We start from the raw sequence: 18097 nt of genomic DNA, 5'->3' as shown, positions 1-18097 counted from the left end.
TACGACAGATTTATGAACATAATTCTTTGAACATAATTCTTCTTTGGGAAAAAATCGACTGTTACCTAGACTTGGAGGTTTTTGTTTCAGAGAGTTGGCTCATTCTTGCAGTTTATTTATAAGCAAGTTTAAAAAAGGAATTTACCAAACCTATGTTACTTATAATGCTCTCAAAATTGAATTGTTATGTCCAACTATAGGAGTTATCTATTCATGTTTACAAAAAGTATGTTATTCTTAGAGAAACGGTTCTAAGGAGTTTTACATGATTTGTCCATGATCACAGAGTCAACCAGAGACAAAGTCAGAATTCTCTTTCTGAGATCTTTTTCTATTAAATTTTACTCTTCCTTCTTCAGAAATGTTCTGCAAAAAAGATTCACTACTTAGAATGAGTCACCTATTTAAGTTTATCACTCAAAAGGAAGAAAGAAAAAAAAATTCTTCCTGTATCAAAATTTTAAAATATCTTTAATTACAATTTTTATTACCGTTTATAAAGTGATTTTGTCTTATTTAAGTGAGCCTTTTCCATGATCTTGGCCAGTAACTTATCTATGTGATACTTTTTTAGAAGTGATTGTACACAGAAAAATAAAGTTTGAATTTGTTGTTTCTATGTGTCATAGTGATTTGCCAAAAGAAAAGGGTAGTTTAACGAAAGAGAAATATAAGGAAATTAGTGTTTTGGTCAAGACAGAAATTACACTGAGCCGGGAAGCAAAAGACCAGCCCTTAGCTATGGTAGGTAAATCCCTTAACTTCTGTAAACCCATTTGACCTCATTTGCAAAATAAGAGGTTCTGACTAAGATATCTGTAGGCCTCCTTATAGTGTGAGCATTCATTATATCCTAAGTTATAATTAGCAAAGAAAAAGCAGATACTAGATTTAAGCCACTCCTCTGTTTTTCATCATTCAGTGACTAATCTTTTTACTTTGCTTATTATCTTGAGAATGTAGGATTTAATTGAGCTTAGTTATTTAGTGCTGTTCCTTAGTGTTAAATAGCTGATTTTCAGAACTAGCCATAAGATAAAAGAACAGCTTAATATAATTGGAAATTTTAAAGTAAACTGAAAAATGTTCATAGGTACCAAAATGCAGACAAAACTTGATTGGTCATGGAAGAAGACTAAAATTTTGATAATCATTAACATTTCAAAATCAACCAAATTTTTAAAAATTGGTTTTTAGAATTAGAATAATGGAAAAGATATTATTGGTGTTAATGACGCTGCAGCTGATTTTTGCCAACTCACCTATACCAAGTAGTATGTTTCTGAATCTTGAGGACTGTGGTCTTGAAAATGTATACTGTTCTTTTCTCTGGTTTCTTTTTTTTTTAACTGAGGTAATATTAAAAACTTTTTAAAAATTGAGGTTATACTACTTTACATTGTTTGTATATTAGAAGTATAGGGTTTCTTCCCTTAGATGTTGTTACCATAAGGTACCCACTACCAAAACACTCATCTCTAGTCTTTTTTTAAAGTAATCATTACCAACAATACACAAGCTAGTCTCCCGGAAGCCTTTTTTTAAAAGGCTAGTGTACATTTTCAAGACCACAGTCCTTAAGACTCAGAAACATACTACGTGGTATAGGTGAGAATCAGCAAAAATCAGCTGCAGTGCCATTAACACCATTAATATTTCCATTATTCTAAATTTAAAAAAGTAATTTTGGGGGGAATTTGGTTCATTTTGAAATGTTAAAATCATATCCTTTTTAATGTGTGCATCTACTATATATTGACTGTTAAAAATGGACATACAGTTGTATACAACTACAAAAATTTATCACACAGTATAAATTTAAAATTAGCGTTTATCGTCTGTAGATAATACTTTGATCCTCAGGATATTTTTAAATCTGTATTCTGACAGCTAGGTCATATTATTCCCAAATGATTAATTTTCAAGATACAGTTCAGATAAGGTCATTCAAAGACTGTGGTAGAATAACATATATATACACAGTCACTCTGTAATCATGGCTGTAATTAAGACAAGAACCCTGCAAACATACAACTAAATATCCTCGTCTAACATAAATTATTAGTACTTTTTTACCAATGACAGTTCTCCCCCTTCTAGATGAAAAATTATCAAAATAACCATCATCAAATTGTCTCCATTTTCTGAATCACTCATCCCAGAACTGACTTCCACATACCTTACTTGGAAAGTTAGTAGACTTTGACAAGCTACTGTCTACATCCACTTTAGACCTCCCTGTCCGTGTTCTCTTCCTTCTCTTCCTTTACTTGTCATTCCTTCAGGTCCTAACATGAGGCACCTTACCTTTTCAGGTCTCTTACTACAATAACCTATGAATTTTCTTGTTTCACTGTTTCCTGTAACTTTTTTTTTATTTAAAGTTACTCACGTGGATGATAAGAGCCTTATCTGTTTACTTTCCCTAATGGGGGCTCAAGGAAGGGAAAAAGAAAAACTTCTTATCAGTATATACAACTAACTCCTTGGACTAGACTGTATTGATTCAGGAGAATACATTAGAGAAATATAAAACTTAGCAGGCCTATAAAATATTTTTCCTCTAAAATAATGTTTCCTTGGCATATATTGGCAACACTGACTCTGTTTAAATTGATCCTGACTCCTAAAGTCTAGTGAAAAATCACTTTTTATCTTAAACTTTTACATTACCAATAAAAGTCAGATTTAAATGGCATTTAAAGCATGCTGTAAACTGAGTCTGCTTGTAAGATTAGAAACTTATCAGTTGGATTTTTGTAGCCATTTGATCTGCATGTCAAGTGATTAGTTTATAATACTTAGAATCCTTTAAAGGTATGATGTACATTTAGTTTGAAATCCATAAGCAAAAATTTCAAAAAAGTCTTCCTTTAAAATAAAACTGGGGCTTCCCTGGTGATGCAAGGGGTTAAGACGCAACCTTTGAGGCTGTCCACAGCCACTGCAGCACGAGTTGGATCCCCGGGCAGGGAGCTACCCACATGGCACAGCAGACCTCTCCTGACTCGCCCGCTGCTCTTCTCGGCAGTGTGTTTCAGTCGATCTGCTTGTTCTGTTCTCCACTCTGTCTCTGGTGAATCCCCTCACCCCCTATACCTCTGGCCTGTGCCCCAGTTCTTGTATGCATAAATAAATAAATCTTTAAAAAAAATAAAATAAAACTTCCCACAAATGGTATGAATTTATCTTTTTTGATCACCAAGTAGTATTCCATTGTGTGTATATACCACATCTTCTTGAGCCATTCATTTGTTTTGGGGCATTTAGTTTGCATAGTTGGGCTACTGTAAATACTGATACAGTAAATATAGGAGTGCAGGTTTCCTTTCAAATTAGTGTTTTTGTGTCCTTTGCATATGTTCCCAGGAGTAGAATTGCTGGGTCATATGGTAGATCCATTTTTCAGGTTTTGAGGAACCTCCATACAGCTTTCCATAGTGGCTGGATCAGTTGACTTTTCCACCAGCTGTGTAAAAGGGTTCCTTTTTGACAGCATCTTCACCAGCATTTGTTGTTTCTAGTTTTTTAATATCGGCAATTCTCACTGGTGTACAGTGGTATCTCATTGTGGTTTTGATTTGCATTTCCCTGATAATAAGTGATATTGAACATTTTTTCATATGCAACATGGATGGAGCTGGAAGGATTATGCTAAGCGAAATAAGTCAGAAGGAAAAAGATAAATATTGAATGGTTTCACTTATATGTAGAATATAGAGAGGACAAACAAAAGGTCAGGAAAAAGATAAAACTTGCAAGTTGACCGAGGCATACAGCAGGGGAGGGGGAAGGAGACGGGTCAAAATGGGAGGCAGCGGTGGTGGTAGGAGAACTTCAGGGACTACACCTGAGGAAAGAAATCAGATACTGTACAAAAATGAACAAAGAGGAAAGAAAATAAATTTAATTTTAAAAACTTTATCAAAGAACATTTTCTTCTTTGCCATCATTCCTTTGGTGCAGGATCTAAATTGGAAATACTAATATTCTAATATTTGAATGTGACTTTGATGATAATGTCTGTTTCATTGTTACATACTTTCCTAGGAAGCAGCTGTACTCCCATTCAGTTATTTATTTTTTTTATTTCTAGTGAAAACTCAGATGCAGCAAGGATTAATCTCAATAGCTGCCCGCACTGTTATTACACATCTGGTAAATCATTTGGGCCATTATCCTATGAGTGGTGGACCTGCTATGTTAACAAGTCAGGTGTGTGAAAATCATGACAATCATTACAGTGAAAGCACTGAACTTTCTCCTGAACTCTTTGAGAGTCCAAATATCCAGTTCTTTGTGTTGAACAATACAACCTTAGTGTCCTGTATCCAGATCAGATCAGAAGAAAGTATGCCTGGAGGAGGTTTATCTGCTGGCCTTACCTCAGCCAATTCAAATGTGAGAATCATAGTACGTGATCTCTCCGGAAAATATGCATGGGATTCTGCCATCCTGTATGGACCACCATCTGTAAATGGCTTGTCAGAATCCACATCTTTCATACTTTCATTGTCTCGCCAAGAGAAGCCAGAAGAACCTACATCTAATGAATGCTTAGAAGATATGCCAGTAAAAGATGAGATCTCTCTCCAGCTTAAAAGAAGATTTAGAGAAACTGTACCAACTTGGGATACAATAAGAGATGAAGAAGATGTTCTTGATGAGCTTTTGCAGTATTTAGGTGTAACTAGTCCTGAATGCTTACAGAGAACTGGAATCTCACTTAATATTCCTGCTCCACAACCTGTGTGTATTTCTGAAAAACAGGAAAATGATGTTATCAATGCTATCCTTAAGCAATATACAGAGGAAAAAGAATTTGTTGAGAAACACTTTAATGACTTAAACATGAAAGCAGTGGAGCAAGATGAACCAACATCTCAAAAGCCCCAGTCAGCATTTTATTATTGCAGATTGCTTCTTAGTATACTGGGAATGAATTCTTGGGACAAAAGGTAAGAAGAAAAAAATTTTTTACAATAGCATCACTCATCTTTTGGTTAAGCATTTTCATCTGTGTACTTTTTCCCAGGTTTTCTTAACAATTAGTCCTTTGACTCGTGGGCAGAGTTTTGTTTTGTTTTTTTGTTTTTGTTTTTCCCACCACATTATATCAGGATTTAAGAGAATAAAAAGATGACTCTTATTAACATTTTCATAATAAGCGGAGAACTATCTGACTTAGAAATTATAGTTTATATAACTTTTAAAAATCTTATTTTCCAACCTTCCTGTAAGCAAATAGGGACAATCATTTTTCTTAAAATACTCAGACACCAAATGTGTGGGTTTTCTACATCAAACAATTGCAGCACTATCTGGAGTTAGTCAGACAGGTTAAGGGCTCAGTTCCACAAGGTTGCCCTCATTTCACATGCCATTTGCAAGTCCAGGCAACCCATATTACTAGCTAACCGGTTACAGACTAAGGTTTTCACAACCCTCTCCTCAGGTTTGATAGCTATAATAGCTCATAAAACTTTTACTTATGTTTATTAGTTTATTATAAAAGGTAGTTTAAGAATATAAAAGAGTACCCAGATGAAGCGGGGTGGCACACAGGATGAGGTCTGGAGCTTTTGTCCTAGTGGAGTTGGAGTATGCTACCCTCCTAGGATGTTGAAGGTGTTCACTTAATCTGAACTACATCATTTAGCAATTCTTCTAGACAAACAGCAATATGATTGGTTTTTATTTATATCAGATAAATAAAAGAATTTGGATTTTATTTTGAAAAGTTTCATTTTCCTATGCCTGTTATAAAATTTCATTAAAAACTTGCAGTAAACACAAAGCAGTCAAGTAAGTAAGGTAGGAGTTAAATGAAAAGGCATTGAACTTAAATCAGAAGACCTAGGTTAGAGTTACTTAACCTTTGAGCCTCAGACTATAGACTGCAATTTGAGGAAATCATTCCCACCTGACATAATAGTGAGAATTAAATTAGCTAATATAAAATACTAAAATTATACACTAGCATAATGCATTATTAATATACATTCATTTTTTTAATTTCTCTAAAAGCTGTAGGGAAGTAGAAGAAGCATTTTTTTACTGTACTGTTTTTGAATTTATAATAGGAGGGGAGCTCACAGAATGCATAAATCTTGAATAATTCAAATAATGTGAAGTATAGTAGCAGAGTCTGCTTGCTTGCCTAGTGTTTTTGATCTTACTTGATTTAAACCCCTCCATTTATTAGAAGGGGGTATTCTCTGTCATATGGAAAAGGCATACTGTATCAGGAACACAGTTTTCTTATGGTGTGTCCAAAAATAGGTAATTTCCACTCATAAATGCCTTCTGTTCTCTTTTGCTATAAATGGTCTATATATTATCTTGAGAAAAAAATAAAGGTGAGAAGTTATCTTTTACCACAGCAAGCAATAATTCATGAATACAATTGTAAATATTTAGCACCTGTGGAATATATTGGTAAAATTCATACCTTGCTTCATAGTGTAAAAAATACATATTATGTGAAATAAAGGAGAAAACAAATTTTATCTGGATTACACTTGCTTACTTGGTATTGACTTAAATTTTTTGAATATTTTATTTATCACAAGGAATAACTTTCTCACAAATTTTTATGAAACTCTTAAGAAGGAACCTGAATTTATCTTTATCTGTTTTTCTGGATAGAAGTATGGGAAGAGCACACCATCTGCAAGGAAGAATTGAAGTGGCCAGTAAATAATAACCCACTAGCAGAAATGTATTAGGGCCTGGGTAGAAATAATGACATATGTTCTTTACATTTTTTTTAGGGTCTGTTCTCCTTTGTATTAGAAGTATGAAAAGGCAAGAAAAGTATAAGAGTTGCATGAGTAGAGTGGAAAGTATTTCCGGACTGTCATGTCATTCACTGCAAAGGTGATGAAAATGTTTATAAATCTCTCTATTTAGGAGGAGCTTTCATCTCCTGAAGAAAAATGAAAAGCTACTTAGAGAACTTAGGAACTTGGATTCAAGACAGTGGTAAGTTGTTGGAAAACCTTAAAATTTGTAACTGGCAGCTATCAGTTATTTCATTTTATATGTGAAAAACTGTTGTTAAGTTATAATTTTCTGAGCAGAAACTACTTCATTTATACCTTAAAAATAATGAAATTTTCAAGGAAAATGTCAAGCTACATTCAAATATTCTCTTTGAATTGTTTATACATGTTTAGTGTATTTTAGAGCTATCTTTTGTTTTGAGTTGCAAAAGTTTAATCAGATCTATAAAATGTACTTCACTTTTCCCATTCTTAGACATTCCAAAAATATCCTTTTTTAAGTTATTTTTTAACATTGCATTATAACATAGTGTAAGTTTCAGGTGTTCATCATAAAAAATCAGTATTTACCACCATAAGTCCAATTCTGTCCATCACTATATAAAAATCGATCTGTTACTCAATTTACCACCCCCCTTTCCCATCCCTTGTGGTAACCAGTAATTGGTTTATACACTGAAGTTTACTTTTGTTTTATTTAATTCATCCATTTGTTTGGTTTCTCTATATATGGCATATGTGTCAAGTCATATGCTGTTTGTCTTTCTCTGTCTGACTTACTTCGCTAAGCTTAACATCCTCTAGGACTATGCATGTCGCTGCATATGACAAGATTTTACTTTCTTAATCTAAGTAGCTTTTTCAGTAAATACCAAAAGTGGGATAACTGGATCATATGGAATTTCTATTTTTTATTTTTTGAGAAATCTCCATACTGCTTTCTATAATGGTTGTCCCCTTCTCTCCACATCCTCTTCATATTTCTTGTCTTTTGAAGCCATTCTCACAGGTGTGAAGTGTTACCTTGTTTTAATTTGCATTTCCCTAATAAGAAGAGGTGATGAACATGTTTTCATGTGCCTGTTGGCCATTGCTAAATGTCTTCTGTGTAGAAATGTTTATTCAGAAGTGTTTATTTACTCTGCCCACTTTTTAATTGGACTGATTTTTATTGACTTTTATGAGTTCTTTGTATATTTTGGATATTCACACTTGTTATCTTCCATTCAGTATGATGTCTTTTTCTTTTGCTGATCATTTCTTTCACTATGACAAAGTTTTTAATTTGATGTAGTTCATTAATTTTTACTACTGTTTCCCTTGCTATTGGAGTTGAGTCCCCCAAAACATCTCAAAGTCCAGTGTTAAGGAGCTCATCACCTTTGTTTTTCTTCTGTGTATTTTATGGCTTTAGATCTTACATCCAAGTCATCATTTTGAATTAATTTTGGTGTATGGTGTTAGATAGTGGTCTTGTTTAAACAGATATACCCTTGGTGATTAATGTAAGACTCCAAGTGAAATAACTGGTGAATAAGAGCTAGTATATACAGAAATATTAATAAAACAAAGATGTACATATAGTTTGTTGTATTTCTATAAGTTTGATTTCTTTTAAGCCTTTGGATAGATATCTATTTACATGCAGGTTTTGATGTGTAAAACTTTGTTACCTTTATTTTAATGATCTTTGATGTATCTGGGTATTTTGTGGGAAACCAATTCTAGAAACTATGCAATACTACTTAACTGAAATTCCTATAAGGTCAAGCTATGCATATGGGCTACTTTTCAGATTCATTAAGTAAATTTTATAGATAGGTGCTTTTTGGCAATATAACTAAAATATACATTGATATGCCAGCATATCAGACCTCACCATTATTGAGAAAGCCTATATTTCTGAGCTCCTAAATTTCACAACCTCCCTAACATCCATTTTTTGCTTTCTCCCATCTTACTCAACTGGTGTCTTATATCTGTGTGTCTTTAATTTTTTATTTTTCTGGATATCAACATACCCACCCACCCCCACCTCTGATTTAACTTACCTCCTGTCCAGCAAAGTCACACATTGCTGTAATTAAAATCATTCTTAACATCTACCTTCATTCTTCCTAGGCAACAGTGCATTACTAGGGAAAATACCAAACCAGTGTGATGCAGAGATTTACTGTAGATTTACGTTCATTTATTTGAATAATGTCTTCTTTACTTTTGGTCAAATTTCTTTCCCTTTGTTTGCTTCTTACATTGTTTCTCATGATAATTATTATAAACCACTTTTTTGTCCTTTAAGCCCTTCATAATAGTCAGTCTGGTTATCTCTACTTTAACCTCACAAAGACTTCAGTTTAAATGTTTGACCTCCTATTTCAAAATCAATCTGCACAAACAGTAGTTGTAACCTTTCTTTTTCCTCTGCACATTCACACTTTAACAAACATTAGTCATATCTCTCATTAATTGAGTACAATGATTCTGACAGATTGGGAAGCTAGTTTGAAATAAACCACTCACTATTCTATATGAATACAAAATGAAGATGATGATTCATGTCTTTCCCACATCAAACAAACTTCATCTTCTCTTTAAAATTTCTATATTGAGCATCTTCTGTTGCTAGCCTTTGATTTCGGAAAACTCTACTCCCCCAACTATATTTTTGCTTCTTACCTGTTCTGGGATCTTAAAAAAGTTAACTTCTTTATTATGAATTTGTTTTTCATGCCAGGAATGTTTGTTAATCTGCTTTTAAACAAAGCTAAACTTTCCTCAATTACTGTCCTTTCAAGCTGTAGTTTCATTCTATTTACTACTACAATTTTGGAAAAATAATCTTTACTCGCTTCCTATAATTACTAACTGGTTTCTGTTGTTGCTGTTTTAAGCTTTCCTTAGAATCATCTTTTTATAATAATCATTAATTTTTTTGGCTATTATAGAATATATAAAACAAAAGTAAACCATATATTTTTAGCACTATCATTAACATCTGTATGTATTTTTAGTCTCTTTTGATGGACATGCATGGTTTTTTGGGGGTTGTTTTATAAAACTGGGATCATTGCAATGTATATGAAGTTAACTTTAAAAAAAATAGTTTATATTATACTGTGACCATTTCCCAGCTATTTGATACTCTTTGAAAACAATTTTTATGCCAAGTTCTATGATTTTTGAACTTAAAGTTTTTTTAATTGATTGCCCTAGGATAGACTCCTAGAAATAGAATTATTAATTTTATACCTAATGAAACTAAAAAAAGAAGATGCTAAGCCCAAAGTTAGCAGAAGAGAGAATAATAAAAGGTAGAGTAGAACTACATGAAATAAAGAATAGGAAATAATAGAAAAGATGATCAAATCAAAGACTGGTTCATTGAAAAGATAAATTCAATGACAAATCTTTAGCTAAACTAACAAAGGGGAGAAAAAGAAACCAAATAATTTAAAAATGAAAAAAGAGATTACTTTTAAGCACAGAAATACAAAGGATCATGACATCTATTAGCTATACACCAACAAATTGGACAGCTAAAAGAAATAGGTAATTTCCTAGAAAAATATAACCTACCAAAACTTAATCATGAACAAATAGAACATCCAAACAGACAATAACAAGAAAGCACATGAAATAGTAATCAAAAACGTCCCAACAAAGAGAAGTCCAGGACTAGTCGTAACACTTCTCTGTTGAAAGCATTTATCACACTATACTATTACTTTTATTGCTGTATTATTTTGCTGTTCTTATTTCTCCTTTCCAAGTAAGATATAATTAAGTAGTCTGTGAGTTCTCATATTTTAACACTTTTCCATAATAATTGATCTGTAGTATTAAATGGTCAGTCCATAAGGGCAGGAATCTCTCTTGGCTGTCTTGGGTACCATGTGTTTTTAGACTCTACTGCTCTTCTGAACTATACTGCTGATGGTTAGTATCCTAACCATCAAGTCTGAAGTTTTCTCACTGACCTATGTAATTCATCCAATTAAATATAATTAATTTACATTTAATTTAATAAAATTAATTTTTAAATTACAGCAATTGTTAGGTTTACAAAATAATTTATTACACAGTATAGAGATTTCCCTTAGCCCCCATGCATTATTCCCTTATATTTATATCTTGTGACTTTATGGTTATGTTTATTAAAATTAATGAACAAATATTGATATATTATTTGAAGTCCATAGTTTAGAGTCTGCACTTTTTGTTGTACTTTGTAATTTTGACATGTGTCTAATGATAGTGTAGCCACCATCACAATATCATTCAGGATAGTTTCACTCGCCTAACAAACCCTAAGTAAAATGTAATACAGTTGCCTGTTCTGTCTTTGAAATGTTCCTCTTCCCTTACTTCTATAATACTAAAATTACCTAATTCAACTCATAATCCTGTAGTCATTCCAAGTTTATTTTCATTTGCATATCTTCTATGACACTGTGAACATAGTTACCCTTTCTGATAGCTCTCAGATCTTCTCAATTCTATTCATTTCTGCCCATGTACTCTTTTCTCTCAATTCTTAGTCATGATTTTGCATCTGACTTAGAAATTTTTACCTGCCTCTTTACTATTGTTTCCAGGGCTCCTTTTCTTCCCCAAATCAAATCTTCCTTTTAATTTACCTGATCATGTTTAGGTGTAGTACTTTATAGTCAACCAAACTTGACTATATCCTTTCCCTTGCCCTAAGATTTTCATAATATTTATGTCAGTTCTTTTACTTATTTTCTCCCACCTCTGTCTCATCTTTGCTTTTCCTGCTCCCATCCCTTTGATTCATGTCTTTATTACTGCTTTCTGAGAGTTATAACTATAGTGAATAGCCTATATGCTCTCATCTGCTGATTCTTCCCCATGTAGATAGTCCTTAATTCCATGACAATCTTTCTAAAGTAAACTTTTTATTTTATTCCTTACTGATTTCCCAATGCCTGACCAGACTCTCTAGTCTTAAACTCAGGCCCCATCAGCCAATCCTGACTGGTCATGGTTTCTTTAAATTACCATAAGATAATTTATGGGACCTCCCTGGTGTCTTTAGTGGTTAAGTCTTAGCGCTATCACCACTATCGCCTATAGCTAGAGTTCAGTGCCTGGGCAGGGAGCTAACCACATATGGTGCAGAAGACCTCTCCTATCTCCCCTGCTGCTCCCCTTAGCAGTGTATTTCAGGAAATCTGCCTGTTCTGCTCCCTATTCTGTCTCTGGTGAATCCTCTCACACCCTGCATCTCTGGCCTACACCCCAGTTCTTCTATGCAAAAATTAAAAAAGATTATTCTACTTCTTGACTCCTACTAAACTACTTCCATTCTCATATATATCTTGAATATCTACAAGATATCTCATACATATCTTGAGAAAGCATAAGGTTTTTTCCCTATATTTTATCAAATGAACACATGACTTTTTTGTTATTTTTCAATCTGATTTTAAATATGTCATTGGTAATATAATTGTTTAATTCTATTATTTTCTATTGAGATAACATTGGTATACAACACCATATATGATTCAGAGGTATAGGTGCATAGCTCTTTAGATGTATGTTACTGATCAAGGCACTCATAGTCCTCCACATTTTGCTTCCCACATCTTGCCCTCCCCTTCTTTTAGCCTCAGTTATGCATTCAGATTTCAAGAGTTTATTTATGATTCAGTTTTATCTGTTACTTTGTTTTCTCTATTTTCCACTTGAGTTAAATTGTCTAGTATTTGTCTTTCCCCTCTTAGCATAATTCCCTCCTGTTCTATCCATGCTGTCACATATGTCAAGCTTTCATCCTTTTTTTTTTTTTTTTTTGCTGAGTTGTATTCCATTGTGCATATATATTATATCTCCTTAATTCACTCATCTATCCTTGGGCCCTTAGGTTGTTTCAATACTTGACTATTATAAATAGTGTTGTAATGAACATGAGTGCATACTGTCCCTTCAAAGTAGTGATTTTGCATTCTTCAGGTAGATATCTAGGAGTGGTTTTGCTAGGTCATATGATAGATCAGTTTTTAATATTTTGAGAAACCTCCATAATGTTTTCCATAGGGCCTGGACTAGTCTACATTCCCACCAACAGTGTATAAAAGAATTAATTGTAAATAAAGAGAATAACATGGTTCTTTTCTTTTTCTAGTATTATGGCTCAAATAAAAATTTATTCAATTTATGTAACAGGAAGTATCTTTTGAACTTCTTAAGCCACAAAACTTGAAAATAAATGTGATTACTTGTTTGGAGGACTAAAGAGGAAAAAATGAATTTACTTATTTATGGTCTCATTTCCATAGACAGTCCTTTGTTTTCTCTGACTAGATTAACTGATTCCTATTCCTCATGGCTGAACCACCAGTTTTTTTAAATGTCAAATCTCTACTGAAGATATAAGAGAGATTTGAGTGTTTTCCATTGGCAATCTAATATTATTTTGCAAATACTGCACATATTCTTACAGAATATTTCTGGTTGCATTTTTTTTTCTAACACCATTACCACATTATTCATTGTCATGGTGCATGCTAGTCTAATAATAATATACTGAACAGTTAAATAGTAGTTAGTAAGTAGAATAATAAGAAGGAAAAGTGAAATTAAAATATGACATGAAAGTGTAACTGAACTTTGCTTTTATAAATTTTTAGGATATAGATAATACTGATTTTTAATTTCACATTTTAAAGATTTATGTTCTACCTGGTGGTGCATCAGTTGAGCACTGGGCTGCAAAGCTGCCCGCAGCCTCTGCAGTGCCAGTTCAATCCCCGGCTGCCAGCGAGGGTCCCACATGGCATGTAGACCTCTCCTGCCGTGCCTGCTGCTCCCCTCAGCAGTGTATTTCGTCAGTCTGCCTGTTCTGTTCCCCACTCTGGATCTGGTGAATTCTCTCACCCTCCCACACTTCTGACTGTACCCAGTGCTTATATAAATAAAAAATAAAAACTTTAAAAAAAAAAGATTTATGTTCTATATTTTTCCCATATGACACAGAAATTTCAAGTTTTAGATATAATATTAAGTGAACATTTCTGTCCAACTCTTCCCAGTTCCATAAATTTTGCTTTATCCATTCTCATTGGTATTCTTTGACCTAGAAAAGTTAGAACACTGAGTTCTTTTTGTCATTATCAGAATTTACACATAATAGATCATGCTTCCAAATTAAATTCTTAACAACTTTATTGAGATATAATTCACATATTTTACAATTCACTTACTTAAAATGTACATATTTTTAGTATATTCAGAGTTGGGCAACTATAACGGCAGTCTAATTTTAGAGTATTTTAGTTCCTTCAAAAAAAAAAAAAAAACCCATACCCATTACCAGTGATTCTGCATCATCCCTAGGCATCAACAGTTAAACCCCAGCTCTCAACAACACTAATTTACTTTTTTGTCTATGGATTTACCTTTTCGTCTATGGATTTACCTTTTCTGGACATTTCATATGAAAAAAAATTAGTATGTGGTATTTTGTGGCAGGCCTCTTAGCACAATATTTTTGAAGTTCATCCATACTGCAGCATGTTCAAGTTCTTCTTTGTTTTATTGCTTAGTAATATTCCAGTGTATGAGTTTACTGCATTTTGTTTGTTCATCAGTTAATAGATACTGAGTTAGTTTTACTTTTTGTCTACTGTGAATAATGCTGTTGTGAACATTCATGTAGTTTTTTATGTTGACATTTTATAGTTTTATACACCTTTAAAATAAGATTTTGCTAATTTTAGGCCTTATAGTTAGATCTATGATCCATGTTGATTTAATTTTTTGTATATGATAAGAATACAACATTCTTTTACATGTAAATGTCCAGTTTTTCTAATAACATTTGTTGAAATTACTTATACTCCCTAATAAATTGTCTCAGTACTATTTTCAAAATGTATTGATAATTGACCATAAATACAAAGGTTTATTTCTGAACTGAAGATTCTGTTCCCTATAGATTATATGACAGTTCTTATGGCAATGCTGCAGTTATTACTGTAGCTTTGTAGCTAGTTTTAAAATTGGGAAGTATGAATTTTCCAATTTTTGTTCTTTTTTTTTTTAAATATTTATTTATATAAGCACTGGGTACAGTCAGAAGTGCGGGAGGGTCAGAGAATTCACCAGAGCCAGAGTGGGGAATAGAATAGGCAGACCGACGAAATACACCACTGAGGGGAGCAGCAGGCGCCGCAGGAGAGTTCTGCACACCATGTGGGACCCTCACCAGTGGCCAGGGATCGAACTGGCGCTGCAGAGGCTGCAAGGAGCTTCGCAGCTCTGCGCTCAACGCCTGCACCACCAGGGGAGGCCCAAAATTACTTTGGCTTTACTGAATCTTTTATATTTTCCAGTGAATTTTAGGATCAGTTTGTCAGTTTTTGAAAAGAAAAATTGGGATTTTATAGGTATTAAATTTGTGACTCACTTTAGGAAATAAGAACTTAATGATTCTGTCTTTCATTCCATGAATGTAGGATTTTTTTTTTAAGATCTTAAATTTCTTTTGACAAGTGTTATAGTTTTCAGAGTATAAGTCTTGTGCTTATTGTTAAATATTTGTAAGTATTTTTTGATGCTATTATTATAAAAGAAATTGTTTTCTTGACGGAACCTTCATACACACATTGGTGGGGTATAGACTGCTTCATCACCTATGGAAAACAGTATGGCACTATCTCAAAATATTAAAAATATTGTTCATCAGTTAATAGATACTGAGTTAGTTTTACTTTTTGTCTACTGTGAATAATAGATCTATCATATAATTTAGCAGTTCCACTCCTAGGTATCTACACAAAAAAATACAAAATCACTATTTCAAAGGGATATATGCACTCCTGTGTTCAGTGCAGTACTGTTTACAATAGGCAAGCTATGGAAACAACCTAAGTACCCAAAGACAGATGAGTGGATTAAGATGTGGTCTGTATATACAAAGGAATACTGTTCAGTTATTTAAAAAAAAAATCTTTTTAAAACTGGAGGGGATTATGCTAAGCAAAATGAGTTAAAAGAAAAATACCAGATGGTATCACTTATATGTGAAACAGAGAAACAAAACAGAAGATTGGATAAAAGCAAACTCTAAATTAAGGTAACAGAAAGAGCGGGGAAGAGGAAGAGCCAAGTAGGGAGGTGACCTAGTGAGATGTGGGGAGGCCACAGTACCTTGGTCATGGGCTCTGTGTGGCCAGCACCTGCAGGATATGCCCCCGTGCCGCTAAGCAATAGCAAGTGTTATAAACCAGTGTTACCTCAGTTGTTGTTTTTTTTTTTAAAGGAATTGTTTACCTTGTGTTTGGATTATTCATTGCTGGTGTATAGAAATGTAATTGATTTTTTGTTGTTGTTGATAGTGAATCATGAAAGCTTGCTGCGCTTATTTATTTTAGTGATTTTCAGTTGATTGTTTAGGATTTTCTGTATTAAAATTGTGACCTGGCAAGTCAATATAGTTTTACTTCTTCCTTTTTCAATCAAATTACTAATTCACTTTCTTTGTTATTGATCTAACCAGATATTATAGTCCCTCTTGAGTTGGTTTTAGTAATTTGTGTAATTTCTTAGAACTTACCCATTTGATCTAATTTATCTACTTTGTTGGTGTACAGTTACTCGTAGAATTCCCTTTTAATCTTTTTTATTTATTTAAGGTATGTAGTGATGTTTCTTTCATTCCTTCTTTTAGTACTTTGAGTTTTGTCTTGCACAGCCTAACCATAGGTTTTTTATTTTATTTTTAACCTTTTTTTAAGATTTATTTATTTATGCATACAAGAACTGGGATACAGGCCAGAGATGCGGGGTGAAACGATTCACCAGAGACAGAGTAGGGAACAGAACAGGCAGACTGACTGAAATACACTGCTGAGGGGAGCATCAGGTGAGACAGGAGAGGTCTGTTGCACCATGTGGGTTGCTCCCTGGCGGTCTGGGGATCGAACTCATGCTGCAGAGGCTACGGATAGCATCATAGGTTGCGTCTTAACCCCTTGTGCCACCACGGAGGCCTGATTTTATTTTTAATCTTAAAGAACCTATTTTTGGTTTCATCAACTTTTCTCTGTTTTTCTGTTCTATGTCATTTATTTTCACTCTAGTCATTATTATTTCCAGGCTTCTGATTGCTTTGAGTTTTGGTGCTCTTCTTTTTCTAATTTCTTTGGAGCTCAGGTCTAGTTGTTAATATGATATCTTTTCCTCTTTTTTAATGTAGGCATTTGCATCCATAAATTTCCCAGTGAGCATTGTTTTACCTGCATACCATCAGTTTTGGTATGTTACATTTTCATTTCTATTAAAGAGGTTATCTAGCGAACTGCAGGACCTAGACTTGGGAAACTGCCATCAGATTTCTCTTGAGTGGCCAGTCCTCCACCTCAGAGATATGGTTTCAATTTCTATAAGTAAAACGTAGGCACAGAAAGAATACACAATCATTCTTTTTTAAAATTTATTTTTATTGTCCTTGAAGTTTCATTATTTTACATCCTTGCTAGTGTCGCAGTTGCAAATACCATAGCCCTCCCTCCACCAAAGCATTCATAATCTTCTACCACAATCTGTTGTGTTCTCCCCACCATGCCTGTTTTCACCCTTCTCACTCCTTCTCCCCTTCTGAAAGCCTAAGATCAATAATCACTTTTCAAGAGTTGGTTTTAAAGTTTGTCTTTGTCTCCACCCACGTTGCTGCAAATGGCATGAGCTTATCTTTTTGATTGCTGAGTAGCATTCCATTGTACATATATCACAATTGTTCTTTAATAAAGAAAAGACATCTAATTTATTTATAAAATTTTCAGTTAACTAAAGGAGATTGGTTTCTAACAGAATTAGTTAACTGATAAAGGAGAAGTACTGTTCCTTCAAAGAAATCCTTGATCTTACAAAGTCAGTACAGTCAGAGCTATCTGTGTTAGGGAAAATGTAAGGACCAAAGGTTATTTGAATCTTTTATTCTAAGAACTACCCCTAAAGATGTGAGGGGGGTAGAATAAAATTGTTACCTCATGCTCCTTCTTCCAGCAACTCAAAAAGATGACAGGGACAGACTTGGACTATGGACTTTATGGGTGTTTTGTTTTCTTCTTGCCACAGGGCTCCTCACAGCAAACAATGCCATTTGTCTGAAGCAGCCTTTTTTGGGGGGTGGGGGGAGGGCAGAGGGGGAGACATTTCCAGCAAAGCAAAATGGGAATTCTTTTTAGTCCATAATAAAAACTTTAAGAAATGGATCATTTTCTTACTCATCTCTGTACTCCTACTTGTTTTATTTCTTAAAAACAGCCAACCCCTTTAGCTGTAGA

The 18097-nt window shown here is 33.7% G+C and overlaps 1 protein-coding gene across 6 annotated transcripts in view; it reads left to right on the top strand.

Annotated features, from left to right (window-relative positions):
• The window catches only part of RALGAPA1 (Ral GTPase activating protein catalytic subunit alpha 1), a 199357-nt gene that overhangs the window by 129774 nt on the left and 51486 nt on the right, over positions 1-18097 (top strand). For all 6 annotated transcript variants that reach the window (XM_037503217.2, XM_054689860.1, XM_054689853.1 and 3 more), the window contains 2 exons: positions 4097-4958; positions 6913-6984. In XM_037503217.2, coding sequence (XP_037359114.1) covers positions 4097-4958; positions 6913-6984 — 934 coding nt within the window. The remainder of the gene's footprint in view (positions 1-4096; positions 4959-6912; positions 6985-18097) is intronic.

This window comes from Talpa occidentalis, unplaced genomic scaffold (assembly GCF_014898055.3).
Source record: "Talpa occidentalis isolate TD23 unplaced genomic scaffold, MPIMG_talOcc4v2.1 talOcc4.11, whole genome shotgun sequence".
In the NCBI taxonomy this organism is placed as follows: Eukaryota; Metazoa; Chordata; class Mammalia; order Eulipotyphla; family Talpidae; genus Talpa; species Talpa occidentalis.
This window is presented reverse-complemented; position numbering and strand designations above follow the sequence as displayed.